Source organism: Clarias gariepinus, chromosome 7, assembly GCF_024256425.1.
Source record: "Clarias gariepinus isolate MV-2021 ecotype Netherlands chromosome 7, CGAR_prim_01v2, whole genome shotgun sequence".
NCBI classification, from domain to species: Eukaryota; Metazoa; Chordata; class Actinopteri; order Siluriformes; family Clariidae; genus Clarias; species Clarias gariepinus.
The window spans coordinates 29,639,141-29,666,508 of NC_071106.1; the positions used below are offsets into that span (position 1 = coordinate 29,639,141).

A 27,368-nucleotide genomic window follows, 5' to 3' on the forward strand; every position below is an offset into this window, starting at 1 on the left:
TCTGTGTGCGTCTTCATCTGTGCCTGATATTTCTTGGCTCATATTTATCTGAATTCCAGGTCATCTGTTTTTCCAAAATATTTTGTACATTTATGTCCCTGAAAGAGTTCAGCGTTTTTTGGTTTTGGGTCTGTTTTATAGTGTACAGAATTAATATTTTCCTGCTTGTTTTATTGCTCTGTCTCTCTCTCTCTCTCTCTCTCTCTCTCTCTCTCTCAGTAAGGGCAGAGTATCCAGTATGAACCCTGTGTACAGTCCAGTGCAGCCTGGGACTCCATATGGAAACCCCAAAACCATGGCCTACACAGGTAAGAAATGCTGAATCAGAATGTGGCAGACATGCTGAAATGTAATACCCGTTTTAAAAATGCAACGTAATTAGACTATAAATTCCTGGATAAGCTGCTGCTAGCCAGCAGGAAATAAGTGCTGACTTGCAATAATTTAAAATTTTTAAAGTATCAGAATTTAAGGTGCTTTTTTTTTTAGGTGTTTTCGGCGATGTTTTTTGTCAACCATATTGGATCTCAATATTTCATTCATGCTTGACATTACCCATAGCTGTCCTTATTCCTTTAATGTGTTCTCATCCATAGTCACAGTTTGTCTATTGGTAACCATCCATACTTTTAGTTCTCACTGTCCATGCTCACCATTCGTCATCCATTTTCATTATAGATACCCCCTGTCCATACTCTACATCCTTATTTATCAACATTCACTGCCCATTTCTGCCATCTATACTCAACACTTACTGTCCATACTAAACAGCCATACTCATCGTCAATACGCAGTCCATCCTGAACATCCACACTCATCACCAATACTCATTGTCAATGCTTAACATCAGTGCTTATCATTACTCACTGTCCATTCTTAACATGAGTGCTCATCGTCAGTACTCACTGTTCATCCTCAATCTCAGTGCTCATCGTTACGCTCTGTCTATACCCACAGCCTTTACTGATCGTCAGTATTTACTGGCCATTCTTAACGTCTATACTCAATACCCCCTGTTTGTACTCAAAATTCTTACTCATCATTTATAATCCCTGTCCGTACTTGACATCCATAGTCATCATCAGTGCTTGGTGAAGTTTATATCCATAATCATTGCCAGTTCTCATTGTCTATGTTCTTCAGTTCTTTCTGGTCATAATAAACTCTGATACTCATATGTAATATTAAGTGTCCATACTCATAGTTAATACTCGCATTTTTATACTTACCAACCATTACCATCGGGGCAATCAGTGTGCCTACTCATAGTCAATGTCCATACTTACCATTTATGCTTATTTTCAGTAGGCACTGCGCAGCACTTATGTACATCAATACTTGCCCACCACTTACTGTCCATACATATGATCCATATTTATTAATACACACGGTTAATACATTTTAGCCATAGTCAATTTTCTCTGTTTTTGCTTGTTCATGCTCTTGTTCATGCTCTCCATCCATCTAACGTTGCATCCAGTATTTACTGTCCATATATGCCATTTATACTTTATTTTCACTAATGATATCCTGTTGCGGTTTTATTTTGGCTTTTGAGATCGTGATTATAGCTGGATCTATAATAAACCTTTTTTTTTATATGTACTTATCTTTGCAAGGTCCTTACAAACATATTGAAATAAATATGTGCAGTGAGGATGTGGGTGAGAGTGAATGATTGTGGGTGTGTGTATTTGTTTGCAAATGTCTCTATTAACCCAAGTGTTTGTCTGACTCCAAGGCAACACTCTGCTTGTCTGCTGGAATGAAAGCCAATGTAAATGAACATTTTACCACTGCAGGGCAAGTGAGAAGAAAAGATAAAGCACACTCCTCTTTTTTCTGTAAGAGACTATTAGTAGTGCAGTCTTGCATTAGAGCATGATTAAGTGCACGTGTCAGCAGTGTAGCAGTGAAGATGGATTTTTGGAATTAACTGACTATCTCACTAAAATATTTTATGAGCGTTCTAAATTTGGGTGGTTAACATAAGGCACATTCAGCAGCTGATTACATATGAGTAAAAACATTTTGTGCAGTAATTGTGTGTATAATAATGTTCAGAAAAGGTCAACATCAAACAAACACATCTCTTAGTTTGTTTAATTACAGTTTATTGGCTATCAGCCACTATTATTTAAAATAGACCCGGTTTAGGAAGATTTGTATTTTTTTTTAACCGAGTTATTATCATGGTATTTAAAAAAAATTTTTTTTTAGCTCAAATGGTCATAAATGTATTTTATTTTCTTTGCCACGTTATTAAAATGTGTGTGTGGTTGATGGTCCTTTTACTGTTGTCTGGCACCCAACCAAATACACTCGCTGGCTATTTCATTACTATCACCTTGCTGATACTTGGTTGGACCTCCTTTTGCCTTTAGAAAGGCCTTAATTCTTTGCAAAATTGATTCAACAAGATGCTGGAAACATTCCTTAGGTCCTTATTAACATGATATCATCATACACGTTCTGCAGATTTATTGGCTGCATATCCATGAGGGAAATCTTCCTGGCAACCATGGAAACCATTTAAGTACAGTGAACTCACGGTCATGTTCAACCAGATCGAGATAATTTTAGCTTAGTGACATGGCAGGTTATCGTGTGGTCATAAAAGGATTGACATGGTCAGCAATGATACACGCGTATACTGTGGCTTTTAAACAATACAGAAACTGAGATTCATCAGAGGAGGCAACATTTTTTTCCCCCTAATCGTCTATTATCTTATTGTAATTCAAATTGTTTCCTGTTTTTAGCTGACAAGAGTGACACCTTCTGTGGTCTTCGCCAGCTGTAGTCTATATGCTTCATTGATTTGATGTGCTGTGTGTTCAGAGATGCTCTCCGACATACCTTAGTTATAATGAAATGCTATTTAAGTTAGTGTTGGCTTTCTGTCAGCTCGAATCTGTCTAGCCATTCTATAACCTCTGACTTCTTTAACAAGACATTTTTGCCCAGAGAAATGCCACTCACTGGCTATTTTTTTTTTTTTGTCAGTTCAATATCTATAAACCCTAAGAATGGGTGTCTGTGAAAATCATAGTAGATGTTACAGAAATAACCAGCCCAGATTCTCTGGCACCATGTTCAAAGTCACTTCAATTATTCAATTCTATTAAATTTTATTTATATAGCACTTTTAACAGTAGTCATTGTCTCAGAACAGTTTCACTAAATTAAAAGAAAATCATGGAACTGTCTATAAGCGAGAAAAATGTGTATAGATCATAATGATCAGATTGTCCCCTTTGAGCAAACCAATGGTGATGGCAGTGTCAGGAAAAAACTCCCCGAGGTGTCAATATGAAGAAACATTGAGAGGAACCAGACTCAATACGAAACCGATCCTCATTTGGGTCATAACAGATAGCAGGAATTTTATGCCGACATAATGTGCTAGGGCAGAAGGGGTCTGAATCACTGGGACCTCAGCAGCCTGTGTAGCTCCAAACCATCACGAAGCAGAACCCAGCTGGAGGAGCTCTGGATGTATCAGGATCCTCACAGGGTTGGCCTCTGGCTACTGGAGCTGGCACAATCTCCAGATGCCTCGGGATGGGTAGAAAAAGAAAGAACTGGTGGAAAAGAATTATCGTGGCTGCCGTTTATTATATTAGCAGCACTAAATGGGAGTGTGCGTTTAAATGTACTGGAGAGTGAATTATTCGTATTTCAGGTTAAAGAGATGTGTCTTAAATCTACTTTTAAATTGGGAGACTTCCTTTCTTCCCCAATCTTATGTTTGCATTGAACAGCAGATTGTCTTGACCATGTCTACGTGCCTAAATGCAATGGGTTGCTGCCATGTAATAGGCATCTAATATAAATAACGAGATGGTGAGTATACTGTACATGAGCATTCTGTACTTATTGCACTGATAATTGGAGAGGGCATGTTTTTTTTAATCATATTTCCTCACACTTTTCACCTATCTATGCCACACCTAGGCATGTGTGAGTATTCAAAGTGTAACACTGTAGTGTCAACCGCATTGCTGAGAATATCCAAGACTCAATTACAGAGAGAGAGAGAGATGTAGAGCTTTTACACTGCGATTAACGTTATGTGATAGCTAGCAGACTTTTGCGGAGGTGATGGAAGGAAAATCTGTCAGTAACAACTTAGGAATACCAGAGAAAGTGGGATGCAATGAGTGATAGAAAGTGTAAGAAAGAGAAAAAAATGATTGAGACAGAGGAAGGTAGAGAGAATCAGAGGTTGTAAAAAAAAAAGCCATCTGGCCCGCTGTGGTTGAGTCACTGTCTGTAGTTACAGTAATATATGAACATGGTTTTTCTCCTGGATCAAGATTTATGGACAGCCTTCATGGTCAGTGTTTAGTGCTTATTTATATATAGGTTAGGTAAGTAAGTTTAGTAGAAATACGCTACCCCGTCTAAGCAGTGTAGGTGGTTTCTGCCAGTGGAATCATCTCTTATTACATCAGATGCAGCAGGACCAGCGCAGTCTCTTCACCAGACGTGGCAGTTTCAATTTACTGTTCCAGGAGAGTTCTGCCCCTTGTGTGTTGTATGCGTCTGACAGTTCTGCTGTTCAGTATGGCAGTGGGTGCTATGTGTTTCGCACTCACTCGACTGTATCTTATTAAGACAGACGAGTGGTAATGAACACCATCTGGGCCCATCCTGTTCAGTCACCATGCCCCCCTCCATCTTCCTTTCTCTCTCTCTCTCTCTCTCTCTCCCCTCCAGCTCCCTAATTCTCCAAACATTCTGATGCTGCCATGAAAGATTTACATTAGTATATCACAGCTGATGACTAAATTATTCTTATCATATTCATTATTCTGATACATGAACTGACTTTTTTTTTTGAAGCTTTGCGTTCCTTTGACCAGATTTTGTTGCTTATATCTTTATTCCCTTGTGTATGTTTATTAGGTTACCCAGCAGGCTATCCCACTGCAGCTCCTGCCTACACACCAAGCCTCTATCAGACAGGCAGTCCAGGGTACCCTCCAGGTGAGAAAACACACACACACAAGCTCAAACGGTTTGCCGCAGGCTTACTTGCACAACGAGAAGAATTTGATGCCAATGTAGATGCCTCCCCAGCCAATAACTGTAGTCTGTGTTAGTAATTTGTATGCCTCAAATCCCCTTCAGATATAGCATGAGCGTGTTTGGAACAATGACAGAACGTAATCAGTTCTGGTGGTAGCAAGGATTAAAAAAAAATCTATGTTTTTTTGTAATTCAATGGTTCGTTTGTTTTTGTATTTAGGGTGTAACAGTTTCACAATACAGCTCAAGACCAGACGTTCCCCTCCTTGCTTTTACAGACCTTCCCCGTCATTAGAAAATCTGAGCTCTCATTTAGTCAAATAAACACATTATTTTAATTATTTAGATTTTTCCATAGACACACAAGTATTGATGGAGTGATGGACAGGGATTTAAGTATGGTTAGGGTTAAAATATGTTGATGAGTACTGTGTTCCAGTCAATAAGGGTATTGCATAATTAAATGTTTATAACTTTAGTTTGTAAAGAGCCTTTGTATACTCTATGGTGTATTAGACATCCAGTTAAACAGGGTGAAAACTAAACTGATGAACTTTAACGTATGTGGGTTGTTGCATTAACAAGAGCTTCTTATCGATACACATTTCATTTATTTCCAACTATAGAAAAAAACTCTGCTCTTGACAATCTTACAGCCTTGTAAAACTCTTATTTACAATGTTAAGGAAAATAATTAATTGATTGGTCTGCTTTTTTTTTTTGCCAACTAATAAATGCATAAGTCAGCTGTGACGTCTTCTCACCTTGTCCCATGTGTAGTGTTTATTTGACACTATACATATTTCACAAATTCAGTAAGACCATGACTGAGGTCAAGAGCCAGATGACAGAATGCCTAATGCATTATATAAATACATTGCCATTTCTATTGTTATTTTTCCTACTGCTTACACTATACTGCAAAAAGACTTGGATAACAAAACAAAAAAAATACATGAAAGGTATTCACTTATCAAATGAACTAAGAAAAACTGCACAAAAAAGCCTTGCACTGGGATTTGGATTAACAGTGCTTAGTGATGCTGGTAATCTCAGATACACAGAGGTGTGTTTGTAATGAGCTGTTGGACGTAAATGATTTAACTTTAGTCTCCAACAGCCTCCAGTGGATAAGATGCCCTGTTCTCGCTATGTTAACAGATTGGTACGAAAAAGTATAGGCAGAGTTCAGGGAAGAAACACACACTCTGGGCATTTTGCCCCATCTGAACTGCTGGGTGCATATTAACACCTTTGGAGAGTAGAGCTGGCACTGTACTGTACAACGTCTATCTATTTTCACACATATCCATCTCTTAGGGTTACTTTTGTTGTAATCTGTGGTAAGTTTTTTTTTTTTTTTTTTTTACTTCTTAGGCATTGTGTGAATATGAGCACAATGTCAAATACATTACATCCCAGATGTTGTTAGCAACCATAACCAGGAATTTACTTAAACGTATGAAGCAGCTCAATAAGTGGTTGGGAAAAAAGTTTCTTAAGGCTTAGCTAGCAGGTAATAATCTTGCTTTGTTACATTTTATAGATATATGTATGTACATACTGTTTTTTTGTGTTACTGTGTATATAATATATACTATATCTAGGAGGTATGAACAATTTGGGCGAACCTGAGGAAACCCCACAAAACACTAGAAAGACACTAATTCAAGTTCAAAATCGAATCAGGGACTCTGGAGCTGCTGTGCCATCATGTGCCTGGCTCATTTTTGCTTTTTATTTTAACAAAGATAATTTTTTCCTAATGTTTGGCCTACAAAAAGGATAAAGTGCAACTAGGGATTTTTTAAAATAATTGCTCATTTCTATGAACAAAAGTTACAATATATTCACCGTCAGCACTGTCCATAGTAGTGAAAGGTGTAAGACTTTGTCTGAAATTATGTACCATGCATCATATCATAGATAGGACTAGCACTAGCTTAATACATTCATCATACTGCCCTCAGAATGGAAAATTTAAACGTTTGTTGTTGGGTATCGTGACCCAACACTGCCCCCTTGTGCTTATCCAGAGAATGTATTTTTCTTATGAAGGCCTTCATGTTTATAACTATAGTTTAACATTAAAAGAACTGTTTCTCTTCCACATGCACAATATGATGAGTCAGGTGGCGAGGCCTGAGGCACAGTTAGCATTCCAGGTGCAGTTGGGTTGAGGTCAGGGCTCTGTGCAAGACACTCCAGTTCTTCTTTTACAACTTTGCCATTACATTGTGCTCAGGAGCATTGTCATCCTACAAAAGGTTTAGGCCCCTTAGGTCTAAGGTAAATTATAATGTTACAGCGTGTAAAGAGCTTTTGTACAGTTGTGCATTGTTCCCCTAAATTTGTGACAATGGTATGGAAAGGTGTCCATAAACTTCTAATGATATAGTGTAGATATATGACGTTATCTGTATTTGTTTTTGGATTCTGATTTAAACCCGAAGTGAGAGTTGCCCAAACCAAAAGTGAGCTGTTTTTTTGTTTGTTTGTTTGTTTGTTTGTTTGTTTTTTTAGCTCACAAATTGCCTCATCAAACCCTGAACATGAAGTTACATCCCTGAAGGATGAAAAAATGCCATAAATGCATTACAAAATATGCAACGATATACACAGATGCAAGAGAAACAGCATAGTGTGCACAAAGGCATAAATTCATTAGAGATGCAGTAATATTCCCTCCAGTCATGTTTCTCAATTTGTTTAAAATTTATTCAACCTTAACCTTATTAGACATCAATCATGTCTCTGCCTTAAGAATATTTGAAAGGTACAGTGTGTGTGTGTGTAACGTCTGGTGTGTTATAGGATTATATTGCATAACTTTATACCTGCTAGTCCTGAGAAAAGCTTAAATATGTGCCGCTCAAATCCTGCAGTTATGATTTTCCTAATGCAGTATTTTAGATTACATTGTCTTTTTGCCTGTTAAAGAGGTGTGACCTTTCTGCCAGTCAGTTCCAGTAAAAGAGGCATGCTCTCTGTGCCTGTTGATTGCAATAAAAAGGCATGGCGCTTCTGCCTGTCAAAGATTCATATTGTATAGTAAAGATTGCTCAATGCATCTATTCAAAGCAAGCATAACGTGTATGGGATTTTAGCACCCTTTTACTGGCGTCAATGATAGCGAAAAATGTCATTTTGTGTCTACTCCGGTGTTGTCTTAGCTGATATTTGACTCTAGCATTATTAAAGTCTTAGCTGATATTTGACTCTAGCATCCAGTTTGAAATGTTTAGTAAGATTTGCTTTGTCGCTAATTTAGGCAACTAAGTCACCGCTTGTCTAAACTTAGTGCGTTAGTGAAGCAAAGCAGGACTGATACAAATCACTTTGATACTGGGAAGGAGAGAGCCAGGTATATAGTTAATACCAAGAGGCTTAGTATAGATTAAATCCTTGGTCTGTGAGGGAATATGTTTGCACTGACACTTAACAGTTTGGAAACTTTTGCACTGGACATATAAATAGTGTAGGCCACCATCTGATTTATGTTTTCTTTTTTTCCTTTGTTTTCTCTCTGTCTTCTCTCTTTATCACTAATTTTTCATTTGGAATGATTTATTAGCATGATTTTTATGATGCGTTGTATTATTTATTATACAACCTCTTGGGGTTAAATCAGTCCAGTGCAAAAAAGCAGAAGATGAAGAAATGTTTCATACACATTTTATATATAGTTTTAAATGACATTTAATGTGTTCGCCTTTAGTTTACGGATATTCCTCTGTGAAGACAAACTAGAGGATGGCTTGCTGTGATTTAATAATACTCAAATATTATTTTCTGTATGTAAACCATACATCTTCATCATTTTCTATGGATAGTTTTTTCGGTTCCATCACTAAAAAGAAATAACTTCGCTTTAGACAGTTTAAACATCTTTTAATTTGATGAATCCTTTTGTTTGGACTGCTTTAAAATGTTGAAATCTCTTTTCTTTATAGGCAAATGACCATGTGGCATACACATGTTTGCCTTAAACCGACATTAGATCCACTAGTAAGCAAGAATAATGACCGTTATTAAAGCCAAGCAGTTCAGCAGTTGGAAAAAATTAGTCACATTTATGTTATATTGATAAATCAGGTTTATACCATTTCTTTAATCGAATGCAAGCCAAGAAACCATGAGGCACCTAAAATATTTGTAAACAAATGCAACTAAATTGTTATTTTTATAAAATCCTATGATATTTGTTCTCCATCATTTACTCTAAATTGCCAAAACCATTATACATGTCTTGTTTCTGTATTGTATAAGTGCGATATTGTTCAATCTTTTTGCCATTCATTACACATGAATTAATAAAATATCTATTTTTTTCTATATCAGGATACTCCACAGGCACCCCGTATAAAGTCCCCCCATCTCAGTCAAATGGAGCTCCTCCTCCTTATTCACCCTCTCCAAGCACGTACCCCTCAGCCATGTACCCGATCCGCAGTGCCTACCCCCAACAGAACCTCTACACTCAGGTAAGGGGGGCTGTTCAACTGAGCAACATTTCACCATGTTCAAACAAGATTACTGTAAGGCAGTGGGTGGAAACTTTCAGCCTTGAGGTAGAAACACAATTGAGGGTGTGGGAGGAAGTGGTGAAATAATATGGATGACTCGCAGCAACATTTAAGAAAGTACTGTCAAGTTTATTATGCACTGTTGACTGATGGTTGAGGGAAAGATGTGGATTGCTTTATTTTCTGTGTCAGGTTAAGTGGCTTTTATTGTCTTTTTAAGCATATACAGCCGGTACAGGACAGCTACTACAGGACCAACATAGACCTTCTTTACCAGTTTAAGGTTTGGACATACCTACTTATTCAATGGCTTTTATAAAAAAATAATTTAAAAAAATTACCATGTTTTGAACATGGTATATTAATACTATAGACAGTAAAATTATGATAGAACAAGTATGAAATTATGTAATCAACAAAAATCTGCATTCTCTCAGTCAGCCGCCTGGGCTAGTTAACTGAAATAATTATCCAAAAAAAATCTTAAAGCAGTTCACAGAGGTGTTGATTGGCTGCTTTTTCTTCACTCCCAGGTGCAATTCAGACCAAACCATCTCAAATAGATTTAGATTGAGAGATTGTAAAGCAAGGTCATCTGATGCAGCACTCCATCACTGTCATTTTCAGACAAAAAGCTTTTACATAAGAGAGATGTGTTCGGGGGCATTGTCCTGTTGGAAATGGCGTTCCAACTAAGTGCAAACCAGATGGTATGGCATGTTGCTGCAAAATGCTTATGGTAGCCATGCTGGTTAAATGTGCCTTCGATTTTGACTAAGTCACCAACAGTGTCACCAGCAAAGCATCCCCACACCATCACACCTCCTCCATGCTTCACAGTTCCTGAAAGTGTTATTCCCGCTGTCTGTTCACCCTCTTCATTCTTCATCTAAAAAGGACATTGCGCTTAGACCCAAACATCTAAAATTTGGAGTTATCAGACCTAAGGGCATTTGTCCATTGATCTAATGTCAAATCCTTGTGTTTTTTTGGCCCAACCAAGTCTCTTCTGCTTGTTCTTCTTCCTACGTAATCGTTTCTTTCCCTCAATTTAACCATGAGGGCCTGACTCACACAGTCTCCTCTGAATAGTGGATGTTAAAATATGTCTGCTGCTTGAAATCTCTGCAATTTCTGAGGCTGTTTGTCCAAAAAAAATTACCTCTGCAGCACTTGGTCCTTCTTTCCTGTGACGGTCCTCATGAGAGGCAGTTTCATCATAGCGCAAAAAGTTCTTGAGATTTTTCTGGTTGTCTGACCTTCGTTCTGAAAGTAATGATGGACTGTCTTTTTTTTATTTATTTAACCGTTTCTTGCCATAATATGGATTCGTACAGTAGTTGTAGTAGAATAGGGCTATTGATTCTGTACCCTCCCTTCCTCTGCACAAGACAACTGGTGGTCTAAAGCACATAAGGGCAAGAAGTGTCACAGAGTATCTCTTGAAAAGTCACTCATGTGAAGTGAAAACTGTTTCAGGTGACTACCTTGTGAATCTGATGAGGGAATACCATGAGTGTGCCAAACTGTCATAGCTAAATGTAGATCTTTTTCCTCAATTTATTATAATCCTCAGTATCTGACGCTGTATGTATGTGTGTGTTTGTGTGTGTGTGTACATGTCACTGGGTATTGAGGCGTCTGATAGGAAGAAACTGTTACACAGACTGACTGAGAATGCCCGAAATCAAAGGGGCCTATTTGCGAACAGTGGGAAGGTGAAAAGCTTGCGTGAGGTGCGAGTGGGGTCATACACGGAGTTTCAGTTCATCAGCAGTGCGCCCAGCTCCATAGACATCCATTGCTTCTGATTCAATCGTGATGCAGTGATGTCATTGATGTACTTGCTGTTGAAGACAGTCTCTTTTTTTTTTTTTTTTTGGATTCATTAATATTGTGCTTTACGAAAAAAAAAAGTTTTGGGAACCTTTACAAAAGCACATACAAAATTATAACAGAAAAATATGTTCACATTGGTTTAGTAGAAGGGTTTACAGAGGATTGCATTTTGAAATAGACAAAAATTGTCTTGGGGCATTTTCTTTCATTATTGCAGTTTTTAAGCATTTTTGCTTTAAAGTGCAAAATACAAGACGGTGTATATGCAAATGCATTAAGGTATCAGATTTATTAAATCTGGTATTTACTTCAGGAACGACAATTGCATGCATAAATGAATACAAAGAGCTGGTATTAAACCTGCGGGATCTTGTTTCCACCATTTGCAGATAATATGAAAACTTTTTTTCATGCATTTATGCGTGTAAAAATAAAGAGAATGTCCTTTCAAGTCACGAGTTACGGTATGTAAGTGCAGTATTGTTGGTTTATAAGATATTCACAGCACATTTGCATCTCGGATGCCTACTGCATTAAAAGCATGATTTATACATACCATGGGATTACAATGTATTCATACTGTATCTCTTTTTTAATTTAATATTAATTTAATATCTTAAATAGTTTGAGACTGACTTGACTCACAATTGCGCAAATGCCTTATTTTTGGTTTATCAGGAGTCTCTCTCTGAGCTTTCTAATATAAAGTACATGTAAAACAAAAGGCTTAGCTTGCCCATGGTAAGTAATCCTTCCTATTTAGAATTTTAGTAAATCAGGGCTTGAATTTTAATATTAACACTTTTGTGGAAATGTGATTGAAAGATTGTCTATTCATTTAATTCTGTTGCTGCTGTTTCTTTAGGGAGCCTACTACACCCAACCTGTGTATGCTGCACAGCCCCATGTTATCCATCACACCACAGTGGTGCAGCCTAACAGCATTCCCTCTGCCCTGTACCCTGCCCCAGTGCCCCCTGTGACCCCCCGTCCCAGCGCACTCACCATGGGCATGGTGGCAGGAACCACAATGGCCATGTCTGCAGGTGAAACAATAAACTAAGCACATACACACAAGCATGCACACACTACTTTAAATGCAGTGATAATAACAGATTGATAAACTGGGTGCATATTGGCCACTGCTTTGCTTTAATCTGAAGGCATGTTTAAAAAAATATCCTATCCACAAAATTGTACAATAATAAAGGATGCATTAAATGATATAAAATATAACTGCTTTGATACAAATATCCAAAATGCCTAGTGTACATTGCAAGGTTAACGAACAAACAACATAAAATAAAAGTGATGAAAATATCGAGAATACTAGTACATCATCACCCTGCAATGCAAACACAATAAAACATCTTTATAGTGTTTAAACAGGATCTGTAGTAATGAGCACAAGTAAGGCCTTTCTGAGCTTGTAGAACAGTATTAGTATGGATGATGATGCTTTAAGATGTCTGTAAGGTCCTTTTAAATATAGCAGTAAAGATGCCATAACAGGACAGGAAGAGAATTAAGCTCATGTCTAGCTGCACACAGCAGCAGCCAACATAAAAAGAGCTTAAAAAATATTTCAAGATACCACTGATTGCTTAAGTGCTACTGTAAATAGGTTACTCATTTTGGTGTCAGTGTCCGTGCTGATGAGTACCGAAATACTTGCAGTCATATGATGTGAAAATTGCTACTTTTGTACTAATGCACAAATGAATATATTGAATATAATGAATGATGATAGTGAATTAAAGAGACATCTACTGTTTATATCAATAAGTGTTCATATTAACTTTAGACAGATACAGGTTTGTATTTTTTTAAAAGAACAAATCAAATGACATAATAAACCATTTATGAATAAACTCTATATAATTCCTTTCTGACTATATGCCATCACCCAAAACCTGTTTGTTGTCTGAAGGCTGTTATTTCAGGTCATTTCTTACTAATGACAAATGAAAGCGATTGCCTACATTTTAGCATAGTAGGAAATTCTCAGCTTTAATTCTGTCTTTAATTGTATCTGTAGTGAGTCCAGTGCCTCTTTCTCTGAACCGTAGTGTGCTAATGCTTTGATAGATAGCGCTACCAAGATATAAAGACACTAACAATAATGCCGATTCTCCAATCAGGAACACTGCTGACCACACCCCAGCACACTCCCATTGGTGCACACCCCGTCACGGTGCCAACGTATCGTCCGCAAGGAACACCTGGCTACAGCTACGTGCCACCTCATTGGTAGAGCCCACCTGTCAATCATGTAAGCCCTTTTATCCACTTTTATCAGAATGTTTTACAATGTGCATGCAGTTCTGTGATGGTCTTGTTACCAGTATTTTCAGGCTAGCATTGCAGTTTGAGTTAGTGAAGGAATTTAATTAAATAAAAACATGCCAATGTTACTTGCGCTTTATATGCACACAGTGTGATTGGAGTTTAAGTGCTGACGACATTGATTATATCGCCAAAATAATATGGAAATCTTTATCATATGTCGGTGTTCCACAAAGTTGAAATGTATTTTAGCATAACACTATCCCATCTCTGAAACTAAGGGGCCTAAACCCGTTACAGTTTGAGAACGTCTCTACTAAAAGTAATGTCTAAGAAGACATTTATTAAAGTTTAAGTACATGGAATAACTTCAAGCCTGTCTCTCAATCCTAATAAATACCCTTTAAATCAACTGAACTGTAACAGTAAAATGAGGTCACTAACATTTTTGTGACTGACTGAACAAGTCTCCACAGCCACATTTCAAAATCGAACGGAAAGCCTCCCCAGAAGACTGGAGCCTGTTGTGACTAGTTGGCCAAGAGGGACCAACTCTGCGTGGTTTTAAAATGGGAACATATGATTGGTTACATTGTAGTTTTGCACAGTTGTTGTTCTGCACAATGTGCAATCTCTCTTTTACTCCATTTATCAAAGGAGAGTTTCATACGCAGTCATTTTGGTGGCACTGATGTGCTGAGAATTATTGATCTCTTCTTTTTAGTAACCCTGAAAATCAGCAAACACCACAACAAATGAGAAATGAAACAAAGCAACAGAGGGACAGCATGTATTTATTGTAAACCTACTGAGTGCCTGTAAATGTAGACTACAGTGGTCTGACACCACTTAGAATGTCTAATATATTATTATTATTATTATTATTATTATTATTGGGGGAATATCTGGGTTTAGAATTGAAAATGAAATGCGAAGAAAATAATGTTTAGTATCTTGAATATTTAATACTAAAGACTATATACCATTTAATAGGTGGCTATTTAAGTGTAAGTAAATTTGTGATATTGATATGCTCAGACATCATACCAGTGTATACTGCCTGGCTAAAAAAGTTGCACAAGAGTTTTTTCACTTTGAGCTTACAGCATTGCTTACAGCACACAATGTGGTGCCCCGTTAATGTGTGAAAATGATTCTGCATGTTCTCAGCACCACTCTTACACAATTTGATTCTTGGAATATGTCTGTGCCTTTAGGGAAGAAAAATCTCATTGATGTAATGACCATGTCATTCAGGTCACCAGCTGACTTCATTTTATTGCCACATAACATTGGTCTAGTCTAGACCTGACCAACTGAAGCAACCCTCAGATCATAAAACTAACATAAGTCAACCCTTTTGAAATGGCTTTTTTTTCTGGGCAGGGAAGGATAATTGATCTGAGCTGGATTATCAGTTTTCACAAGTCCAGGATAGTTAGAGTGCATGAAGACCATAAAACAAAAAAGGATGAAATAATATGAAATTCATGTGAATATTTCTTTGTCCTAAACAGATCTGGAGTTAAACGTCGTATGCAAAATCCTCAAGTGTTACACGGGCTCTCTGTGATCAGCAGCCGCGTCTGCCGGAACAGAAGAAAAAAAAAAAAGGGTCACTTTATGCATTCTTACGTCTTTTTGTAAAAGCTGCTTTTTTAATTTAATTTTATCCCTTTAGTTTTTTATCCTAATTTAACTTCCTTTTGTGTTTCAATCTACCTATTCCTGACCTATATTGTTGCTTTTTTTTTATCGAAATTATTAACAACCAACTCCTGCAGAAACTCCAGAATGATTTTGACCAATTGCGACTTTGAAACAATGTGCGTTTTTATGTTGTTATTGTTGTTCCATATTTCCACCAGCGAGTGGAAATGTACATTGCACCATGCTCATCATCTGTCGGTCATGCCAAATATTACAAGTTTTAGATAGTAGTGCAGGGTTTTTCTTTACATTTGTGTAGATTTGTAATTTTCAGATTCCCTTTTCAGAAGGGCTGTTTTTCAGTTTTATTTTCACACAGATTTCTTCTGTTCAACTTCTAGCATTGATAACAAGGTTGTCTTCCAGCTTGTAGCAGATTATTAGGTACATTTGTAATAAGTTTAGCAGTATGTAGGGCAGCTCGACGTGTTTGGAAAGTTCATTTCAATGTCGAGTGCTTACACTAATCTTAGTTATTCACTTAGTAGAGGACTAGAGGTTTCTTTATTTATTGGATCATCTGGATAGAGTAAGCTTCTAAATTATGACATGCTTATTATATTTATATAGATGCATGTGATGTGCAGAGATGTGCTCTTGCAATGGGTTGCAATTGCGCATACAAGCCGAAACACCTGAAGGCAAGTGATGTAAAAATGGCACTTAAGCTGACGGATCAGGGTCAGGTTTTATCTGAATGTGAAATACATGCCAACAGGGGATGTTTAGGATCTGATATTACCCTATTTTAGTATTCAGGATCTCTAAATGACAGTGGACTGGAAGTATGAAACACATGAACAAACCAAAAACGAAGCAGCAAATCAGCAAACAATACAGTAAATAAGGTAACTGTAATATCCTCAGCACTTAAAGGGATGTTCCTTATTAAACATCACAAGTGTTTGGCTTGTCGGCTACAGTGCACATCATTCTAAAAGAGAAAAAAAAAATTTTTTAACTGATTTTTACAGCAAGACGAAATACAAGACGATTTACAACATATGTTGTCAACTTTGCATTAAAATAAATCCGATAACACTACAAATAGTCTAACAATCAATACAACTTTAAAGGAAAAGGGTTTTTTTAGAAGCAAGAATTACTCATCACTATAGTAAATTAAATAACTTTGCATTAAATAGCACTTGCTAGGCTGACTAAAAACATTTTTGTTCATGATAGTCATTCTTCAGTAACTATCCAATACCTAACAAGCTTGTGATGATCAATCATGATCAAAACTTGATCAATAATGATCTTGCCATTTTGACTTAATGTTTTTGGGTTTCTGAAATTGTTGTTACATTTTTGGTTTGTTCATGAGTTTTGCATTTACGGAATGGATTTAAAGGAATTTTATAATGCATTATATAGCATTGGGAATCAGACAGTATTGATAGTAATAATTCATGGAATAACCTGCATTCACATTAAAAGTTGACAAAGGACTGCTCCAGTTTTTCACTTAATGGCATTCTCTCTACATTTGAAGTGTTTTTTTATAGTTAACTACAAAGCTTATACTCACTTTTTTCTATAAATGTGTTGATTTAAATAGTCTTCATTTAACAAGGTTTTAATACTCAACATTGTAGACAGTAAGAAGAATTTTGATTTGATTGTCAGTGTGCCAGAATCAGGGAGTACAGGGTCTATACATTGGATGTAGACCAATGGGCAGGCCATTAGATGGGATGAAATGGGAATGTCGGCCAATACCTCAGTAGCCAAGTCCTCAATCATACCAATAATATATTTTTTTTTGTGAGAAAAACAAATAATTCTAAAACTCAAAATTCAGCTAATTAGTATTATCTAACTATATAACTAGCAGTTGCAAATTTCTATAGAGGAGAAACTAATTTAGTTCACCAGCCTTAAAAGTCACCAATTAACAGCACCTCAGATTAAAGCCATTAGGCTCCACAGAGCGTAAAGAGTAGAAACATCTGAGAATCAACTATTCAGAGGAGATTATTATATATTTTAGATGCTCTCCACATAAAAATCAGGAAAAACCATGAAATTAGAAGGTGTGTCTAAACTTTCTTCTGGTAGCGTATCCCCAAAAGAACCCATCACATGTCCTTACTTCATATGGACTCAAAAATACTCCTTTGGTTATGCATGCAGTCCATGTTGAAACTGTAGATTGACTGCTTACATTGTCACTTCCTAATGTGAATGTAAGGTCAGAACAAGTAGGGCATAAAGGTGGCCAGTTGAGAACTGCCCTCATCCTTGTGAACAATAGGGCCCTGAGGTCCCGCTGCACAGATTTGAGAAGTATTTGGTAAATGCAATAATAAAAAACTGCATCAATGTTAACAGCATTGAAAGAGTGGAAAGTGAATCCTAGTCCCTTGTAATCTATGGATGCACTACAGTACATATCAGTTACTTAATAATATCAGCATATTGACACATAGATGCATAATAGTCAGATATATGGTACACACTATTTAATGATCTACTAAAGAAAGACAAGTATATACTATGGTACCCATTAGGCTTGATTAGGAATGTGCCGATATTCAGTTTTTGTGTCATGATCTTTTAAGGCAGCCAACTAATATTACCATGATATTGTATAATAAAAAAAACTATTTTCTGCATTTTTAATTAGGACAAATTGATGGCTGATATGGGAAGCACACATGCTTTTAAATAGAAAACAGGGTTACTTCTTTTTTCCCACTGTAGCCACACTTTCTTATCAGAAATTAAACTAAAATCTTAAAGACACAGATAGCAAATGATAACAAAAAAAATTAAAATTAGCTGTCTATGGCAGCTACATAAGCTTTGAGATCACAGTAGAGTAGCTAATTGATTATGACCCGAAAATGATTCCTGAAGGTCCATGAACAGAACTATAGGCGCATACGTGAAATTTGTAAGTTATTCCAGTCAGGTAGATAGTTTGTTGAAACTGATGAATAGAGTAATTGGCTTGTCTAGACAAACAAAGGTATATGCAGTGTTGTACTCACATAAATCAAAAGAATAGGACAAGTTTCACGTAGGGAGTACGCAGATGCTGCCTACCTTTCAGCCACTTTTTCAATAGATATGTAGAAAGTGCTTGTGTGAAATATGGTGGTTTGACATATTCTTGGTTATCGGCACATCCCTAGTCATGGAATTAATATTATTCTAAGTAAGCACGTTTATCATTTAGGCTTCTCAACCACTACTTAAAATATATTAATCTGAATATGAAGACTCGCAGAGATTTTTATGAAACATAATGACACAGGCAGATTTCAGCTCTCAAGATGAGTTTTTAGCTGAGCCTTTGAGGAACATTCCTTTATCATAAAGGAGAGAGTGAGAGAAAGAAAAATTGTGCAAGACTAAAATTGAACTATATAGTTGTAAAAAAAAAAAAATTATGATGAAATCTGTTCTCATATGTCTATGGCAGCATAGGGAAAAACCTTCAGAAACTTCTTTTTTTATTATTATTTAACAGTGTCCCAATAATGACCAAACCTCTGTCATGTCAAGTTCATTCACTGGCAAAAATTTCATTTTTGTTGTTATTTTTAAACACATTTAAACATTCCATAATAGAGGATTTGCTGTGCAAGTTAACTGTTGTCAATGCTAGGCAACTATTTCATACTGAGGTTACTTGGAAGGCAATCCAGATTATAAATGCATGTCATGCAGCTTGGCCCAAAAGTCTGGATTCATAGCATCCATTTCTTTATATACAATAAATTAAGGTCAATACATTTGACATTTTTGGATATACTCTAAATACAAGAATTTTGAACATTCTGTATCATTCTGTACAGAACTGATATTATATTTAAAGATGGTTTCTTCTCTAATTGCCCTGTATTTGCTTTTATCTACCCTGCCCTTAACTCTGCTTTATTACAGTGGTTTGGTGCAGGCATATAATCCCCAAATAAGTAAATTTTAACTCCTTGTTGTAAGATTGCAAAAATTTAAAAGTTAAGAAGGTAATAGATAATTGTAAAAGTTTATATAACATGTATTGCCACTGCGATGGTACACTGTTCATTCATCCAATAAGATTTTCAATCATCCTAAACCATTGCCTAAACCATGTGCCATCACAGACCGGAAAAGCGTAGAAAATAAATGGTAATTGATTTACCCTATAATGAATCTGCTTTTCTCCATACCTTACCAGTTAAACAAATAAAAATATTTGTAGTTAATTACCCAATCAGCAGATGTTCTGTTATTTAAATTGTTAGTTTATCTTATAAGCAGTTGCTAAAGAAGCTTTGCTAAACTACAAGGTGGACTACAGGCAGATGATAATGCTTCAAACACTAATGGACAGAATGGTTTAGATGGTAAATAATCAAAAGCCAAAATGTTTGCATATCATTTAAGAAAAGTCTTGATGAGATATAGAAAAAAATCTTAAGCATTTCCTTGTAATTATTTGCCGATCGAAAAGGAATTACTGGTGAACAGCAACAGCTTTTTCCCATACAACCAGAGGTATGTAAAATGAAAAACTTTTAAAGAAAATGTGCTAGGAACATCTATGATTTCATTTATCATTTACAGGTGGGGGAAAGCATCTTTTTTTGCTAAAATAAAATTGGCTTGAAACTAGCATTCCACAATGTTATCCTTGTATTGAGTACTTTGTATACACAGTACCCCCCAGAATGATTGGCATCACATAGTGGTGCAACACAAAAGCATCACCCTATCATCAAGAGATCATGAGTTTAAATAATTTATTTAGATATCTTGTTTTTATTCACATTATTTTATTCATTGGTGCAAACGTTTCTGCAAAATGCTGGTTTCAATATTTGTTAGAACCATGAAACATAGTATAAGTGTAAAATTGAAAATGTGTTTGATATTATACAATTTTTTTTTTTTTTTTTTCGAAAGGCTAGTATGTCTGGAGGGCCCTGTTAATATTTCAAATAGATCTTTCTTTCTGTCACTTTCTCCCTTTCAATATTAAAGTCCATTTATTCATGTAGTCTTAATAACAGTATTATGGCTGGAGGTGAAATATTGATAAAATTAGAACAAATTCAATTTGTAATGCAAGACTTGTAATCAGTGCAATCAATGCAATTTCAAGTTTTTAATTTCAAGTTCACTGGTCGAGGTTGCTTCTGAGGCGGAGGTCAAACCTTAAATCGAAAATGTAGGATTTAGAATTTGTTTGGTTTTTTTTTAAATATATTTTTACACTAATGAAAGCTGGTTAGTTCGGAAGTCCACACTTACCTGTAATTATTCGCTTTCTACCATAAGTGTTATTTAAGTTTTTATTAATGATTGATGTTTCTTTTATTTTTAAGTAGATGATCAGGAGTGTGGTGTGTAAACATGTGAGGGACATTTCAGAGCACAGGTCTGTAAACGGTCCCTTCCTCTCATTTGCTCTGTCGCTTTTCAGTCAGTTATAAAAACGGCCTGGTTGATGTAAAATTGTAGTATTGTTAAATTATCACTTGGCAGACCATGAAAGCAGATATTCCTCTTAACAAAAGTTTGTAAGTTAAAAAAATATATATACGCTTTTTCTTAGTGTACTGAAAATGTGAAAAACATTTCTTAGTTATGCCTTGGAACTATAGCATGTATTGAAGGATATCCTATAAACTTCTTGCTTAGTCTTTTCTGAAACTAATACAATTATCAGCTTTTCAAAAAAGACTTTATCATACTCGAAAAAATACACTGCACACGAATATTAACTGCCCAGGCAGACGCCTCATGACTAGTAAAATTTTAAGCATTCATGATTTATCACTTGCTATAAATCTTGCTTTGATCCATCGTCATAATGATTGAGCTTATGCCTAGTCTACTATGTTTAGTTTTTTTTTTTTTCTGTTTAATCTAAATACTAAAGGGGAAAGTCTTCCAAATACACACTTAGGATAGGAACATTCTTATCATTATGTCAGTAAAACGTTATATACTTATCTGTCTTGTAGCAGGTTTTACACTCGTATCAGTTAAACTGAACCGAATGCTCATATGAGGCGACGAGACCCTTTTCAGGCCTGTGATATGAAGTGTAAATCTGTTTCTATTATTTTATGGGTTTTTATATATATTTTTTGGAAGATCAATTAGTGATCTCAGTGAAAGAATTATGCCAAGTTTGTAATTGTATAATATTTACTGTAAGATGTAGAACGTTCAATAACTATTAAAAATTTTCCCAAAAAATATTTTGTGCTTTTTTTTTTTAACATATACATAAATTATGGTTCACCTTATGTTCATATCAGTTTTTTTTTTTCTTAAGTTTTTTCAATTCTTCGGGTACCAGGAGGTGTATTTGTGACTGTAATTAGTTTTTTAGTCTGAATAATGTATAAATCTGTGTGTGGTGTCGTATGAGGGAGAATGGAGTCACATTCTGGGTCTATTCCTGTGTCATGCCAGTGTTTTCAGGATAGGCACTGGATAAGCCCTGAAGAGGATAAAGCAATTAATTAATTAATGAGATTTAGCTCACATGAAAGTTCTTCATATAAAGGTGAGTGAAACATTATTCACAGTCTGATAATATTAAAATTTCTGTCTGCTGTGCAGATCTGAATGTGTTGCATCAGTTTATTTGTAACTGCTTTACTGGAACGTGGAAGACTGTGGGCTTGCATGACAATGCACGTCCCTACACTTCTACCCACACTGTCAACACTTTGCAAAAACTTCGTTTTGAGGTGTTAAAGCATGCTCTCTACAATCCTGATCTTGCTCTATCAGACTTTGACCTGTTTGGTCCACTGAAAGCAGTCCTACGAGGACGAAAATTCACTTCTGATGAAGAAACCAAACTAAATTTTGGCTGTAAAAATGGCCTTCAACCCAATGCAGTAGTAATCTACAAGAACTGGTTTTATATATATTATTTAGTTTTGCCCCTTTGTATGTATGCCATTAAGGGTATAAATGAAAGAAATAACAGGTACAGCAATTACTCTACATTCTTTTATATATAAATATAAATAACACTATTATACAAGGTGACAAAAAAACGGGAACTTTTTTACAATCCAATAAAACTAGAAGTAATAAAAGAAATAAATTGTATTGCCCGTTCCACTGATTCATGATTACTAAAATGGCGGAGTGTTTACTTGCTAAATGTCACTAACCTGCAGTGCTAACACCTGCTAATGGCTACCAATACGCATTTCAAAAATTCCCGTTATTCTTGTGTATACTGTATATAACACTATTATATATATGGGTCATTCTAGAATTGCTGGGTACATTTCAAATAGAAAAAGAAGACAAAAAAATAAAATTTTCTTTTTATGTTAAACTTTATTTTTATAGAACACACTTCAAATTTAATATTTTCAATATTTGCTGATCTTAAACTTGTAAGATTTTTAGAAATTATTCTAAAAAAAAATCAAAGTACGAACAGAAAAATCTGTCAACTCTGTTACAGCGTTGACAATAACAGAGTTGACATTTTCCACCATTTTGTGTTTTAGCTCAAGATGCTGACCTCAAACCAGATACTACATGGCATGTCTAAAACAGAAATTTATGTATTTTCATCATATTATTGTTTTTAAAAAAGTGAATGAGAGATTCACTGAAATAGCACAATAACAGATTTGACAAGTAATTAATCTACTATTGGTGCATCATACACATTTTGTACAAATTAATGAGAGAGGAATAATAACATACCTCAGTGCCTTTCAGATTTTCCCGCCAGAGGAAGTGACATCACTTGGAGCAAGTCACATGTTTTTTTTTTATTAGTGCTTTAAGATTGTTGTGCCTTTTTATAACAGAGTTAAAAGAGTTGAACAGAACGTAGGAACAGACACAAAATGTATTTTTTAATTACTAAAATTACAAATAATACAGAAAATAGATGTTTTATGCAACTGTTTACATAAATTAGTAGAGTAAACACACAAAAAAAGATTAAAAATAGACACAATTATTTCGTGATAATTGAAGCTGAATGTATGATTCAGGAGGCATAGACAGTCAAAAATAGGTATAGAGGAAGTCTTTAATTTAATATTTTTATGACAATGTTTCTAAATACACATATAATCATTATTTTTAGTGATAGCTTGATATAATTTGTGTAATTTTTCAAAACTCTTTCAATAAATTTTTTGTTTTAAAAAATAATAAAAGGTTTATCTCAGAGACGCAAAAATGTACCCGCAATTCTAGAATGAACCATATATATATATATATATATATATATATATATATATATATACAGTGGTGTGAAAAACTATTTGCCCCCTTCCTGATTTCTTATTCTTTTGCATGTTTGTCACACAAAATGTTTCTGCTCATCAAAAACCGTTAACTATGAGTCAAAGATAACATAATTGAACACAAAATGCATTTTTTAAATGAAGGTTTACGTTATTAAGGGAGAAAACATCTACATGGCCCTGTGTGAAAAAGTGATTGCCCCTTGAACCTAATAACTGGTTGGGCCACCCTTAGCAGCAATAACTGCAATCAAGTGTTGGCGATAACTTGCAACAAGTCTTTTACAGCACTCTGGAGGAATTTTGGCCCACTCATCTTTGCAGAATTGTTGTAATTCAGCTTTATTTGAGGGTTTTCTAGCATGAACCGCCTTTTTAAGGTCATGCCACAACATCTCAATAGAATTCAGGTCGGGACTTTGACTAGGCCACTCCAAAGTCTTCATTTTGTTTTTCTTCAGCCATTCAGGTAGATGGCTAGGTAGCTCCAGAGCCACTGGGGGCGTTCAGGTTAGCGGCACCAGCTTGACCAGCAAGACTTTCGGGTGGGGGCACCTATGGGGCAGCTGGAGAGCTGGTATGGGTGTGTTCCTCCGGAAGTAAGAGGGGGCTCTCGGACAAGCTTATGTCTCACTGGGTGGGCCCCTGTACAGTAATTGCTCGGCTCTCCGATGTTATCTACCGGGTGCGGTTGGCGGGGCGGGCACGAGTTGTGCTCCACCGGGACCGTCTTGCGCCCAACCAGCCGCATGCCGATGAAACATCGAACTCAGTGGAGGCCGGACCGCCTCAGGACAATGTTCGCGCTCATCCCTCACTGGCTAAAGGACTCCAGCGTTCCCAACGCCAGCGCCGAACGCCTCCACGCCTACGAAATGAAGTTCGTCATGGTGATCCGGGACGGTCACAGCTTGGGTGGGGCAGTGTGGCATGGGCGGGGCGGCGGCTGACAAGCAACATGCCCTGCGGGGATGTCGGTGTGTTCACCGTGTTGGGGAAGGGTGTTTGGGTTATTGGCTTCGGCCCTGTTTGTGTGTGGTGTGTGTGTGTGTGTGTGTGTGTGTGTGTGTGTGTGTGTGTGTGACGTGTGAAATGTGCTCCGGTTCATGCTTAGGCTGAATTGGAGGTATAGGCTTCGTGTGAATAAAGTACTCCCAGCCGTTGCATTGGGCAGCAAGTAAGCTCACTCGTCTCTCCAACATACTTCTCGGCGGTAAAACGCTACTATATATATATATATATGTATACAATATTATATATTTTATCATTGTAATTGTTTTTATAATATGTGTAATTGCTACACCATTCACCTAGTTTTGAGTATAAATACAGTGGAACATTGGATTACAAGCTTAGTTCGATCCGGAAGCGGGCTCGTATTTCAAAACACTCGTAAATCAATTCTTTTCCCCCTAAGAAATAATGGAAACTTAAATTATTTGTTTCACAGCCCCAAAAAATAAAAGGTTAAAATAAATCCCAACAGATAAGTGTTTCCGTTTATGCGTGCAGGTGCTTTGTATGTGTGTGAAGGTAAAGTGTGAGGAGAGGAGGAATCAGCCCCCCCCCCCTTCTCGTTTTACACAGTAACCCTTTTTCCCCTTTTTTTATTGGAAAAAATAACGGTTTATGGGACGGTTTTATTGGAAAAATTAACAAGGAACATCACTAATGACACTCACAGGAGCGACACACTAACAATCACTGCTGTAAAGTAAAAATAAAACAAATTACCCTGCACTTTACCTTCAAAAAGAATTGTGACAGAGCAGTGTTTTGCATTAAAGAAAGAGAGAGAGAGAGAGTGTGTGTGTGTGTGTGTATATATATAAAGGGAACAGTGTCCAATGACACAGAACGTGCAGGCTGATACAAAGAGGGAGGGGGGAAATCAGATCTTTAACCTCTCTAAAAGAAAGAGACTTTCTTTTGCTTTACCAGCGCTCGCACACGTGTTATAATAAACAATACACATGAACTGTACACACAGGCATACAAACACAAAATAAAAGATGTTTTACACGTACACACATGGTCACAGTGTTATTGTAAACAGTACACACGTGCACAGATGTTGATTATACCAGTAAGAGACACGCACTAAGACACAATTCCACAGCGCAAGAGAGAGAAAAACTGTTGGCTCAATTGTGATCACGTGACGCTCAGCATCAAAACAAAAAGCACATGCATGCTACATGACACTCGGTAATTGTAAACCAAGACTTGTTCTTTAAGAACAATACTTCATTTTTTAAAAAAATCTTTGCTCGTCTTGCGGAAAAAACTCACAAACCAGTTACTCGCAATCCGAGATTCCACTGTACCCTTAAATTAAGCTCATATACATTGCAACAGTGCCAGTCAATTGTTAGGCTTGACTGATTGCACACATGACTGCTAATTCAAATCCCATTACTGGCAATGGGCCTTTTGATTAAGTTCTCTTTTAAATTTTATATCATAAGATTTTACTGAACTCTGCATTCCAAACAGGGTGGACATCCTGGTTCATAAGGTATAGACAAAGTTAAATCTTTCTGCTTTTTAGCATGCTTATTTTAAAAATATTTTTTATGATTTTTTTTTTTATTAATTACATTTTTTATTAAAAAAATTTTTTTTAAATCTTTATTTTTTTTCTTGTAACATGATGGACTATTTTTTAGTTGACCATCATAGACTGACAGGATAAAATGAGGAATGGGAACATCAAATAAAAGAGTTAATTAATTCCACCCTCCACATGTGTTTTTCCCTCCAAAAAGATTATGTGAGCTTCAGAAAATGTCGGAAGTACACAAACTGGGCCTTATTTAAAGAAACAGCTGCCAGTAATCTTAGAGTTGAAAGTAAATTAAGGGAGATAATGAAAACCCTTTTAGTCATTAATAAAAAATAATCCCATTAAGGAAAAAATATCTATTAAATCATTTGAGAGGATCTAAGCATTTATAAATAATATTTATTTTATTTATTTTTAGGATTCTAGGGCATATCTCTACAGCAAGTATCAGTATAACCTATCACCAGTGTAAAAAAAAAAAAAAAAAAAAAAGCATTATTGTTGTTTGATATGACCCAGATCTGCGAAATATAAATGATTAAGATCTAAACTGGTCACCAATTCTGAATGAATAAATAAATAATACATTATTCAAAAGTTATAAATAGGAATAAATTGTGCATCTATATTTCTTTTCTGTTGCATAAGTGGACTATTAATTGCTTATGCATTAATACTATGCTTGCACTTTGTCTTATAATAGTCAGGTCTGCATATTTCACTTCTCCCACATAACCTCAGACTTCCTGAGTGAAGAAAGTTACAAATGTCTAAAAACAGCGGATGTTACACTATCAGAAATAAAGAAATACCGAACGGTACTTTTCTTTTTTACAGGGCCTTTTTATAGTGTATAAAATAGTTTAGAATCTTTATCTTAGTGAATATTGTACCTTAAATAATTTTAAACATATATTAACGTATACTAGCTACAGTGGATTACTATAATACTTTTAATATTTTCAGGGGAAAGAGATATAGTAGATCAAAAATTATATCTTTGGTAGTATCACTCCAGCACTAGAAAAAGTACATATTGCTATATTTATTTCTTAGAGTGTTGGTCATTTTTCAGGATGCCATGAAAAACAAGGAGAATATTATAGTTTATCAATTTAAAATAGTATGCCAAAATAATGGTTATAAAAAATGATTGAGAGATAAAAT

The 27,368-nt window shown here is 35.9% G+C and overlaps 1 protein-coding gene across 5 annotated transcripts in view; it reads left to right on the forward strand.

Moving 5' to 3' along the window:
- Nucleotides 1-16,844, forward strand: part of fam168a (family with sequence similarity 168 member A) — a 37,696-nt gene extending 20,852 nt beyond the window's left edge. For 3 of the 5 annotated variants that reach the window (XM_053500405.1, XM_053500407.1, XM_053500408.1), the window contains 7 exons: nucleotides 220-308; nucleotides 4,912-4,992; nucleotides 9,376-9,518; nucleotides 9,781-9,843; nucleotides 12,265-12,445; nucleotides 13,541-13,671; nucleotides 15,203-16,844. In XM_053500405.1, the coding sequence (XP_053356380.1) occupies nucleotides 220-308; nucleotides 4,912-4,992; nucleotides 9,376-9,518; nucleotides 9,781-9,843; nucleotides 12,265-12,445; nucleotides 13,541-13,653 (670 nt within the window). In that variant the 3' untranslated portion in view covers nucleotides 13,654-13,671; nucleotides 15,203-16,844. The remainder of the gene's footprint in view (nucleotides 1-219; nucleotides 309-4,911; nucleotides 4,993-9,375; nucleotides 9,519-9,780; nucleotides 9,844-12,264; nucleotides 12,446-13,540; nucleotides 13,672-15,202) is intronic. The other 2 variants (XM_053500406.1, XM_053500409.1) reach the window with 1 other exon arrangement.
- Nucleotides 16,845-27,368: the final 10,524 nt, after the last annotated feature.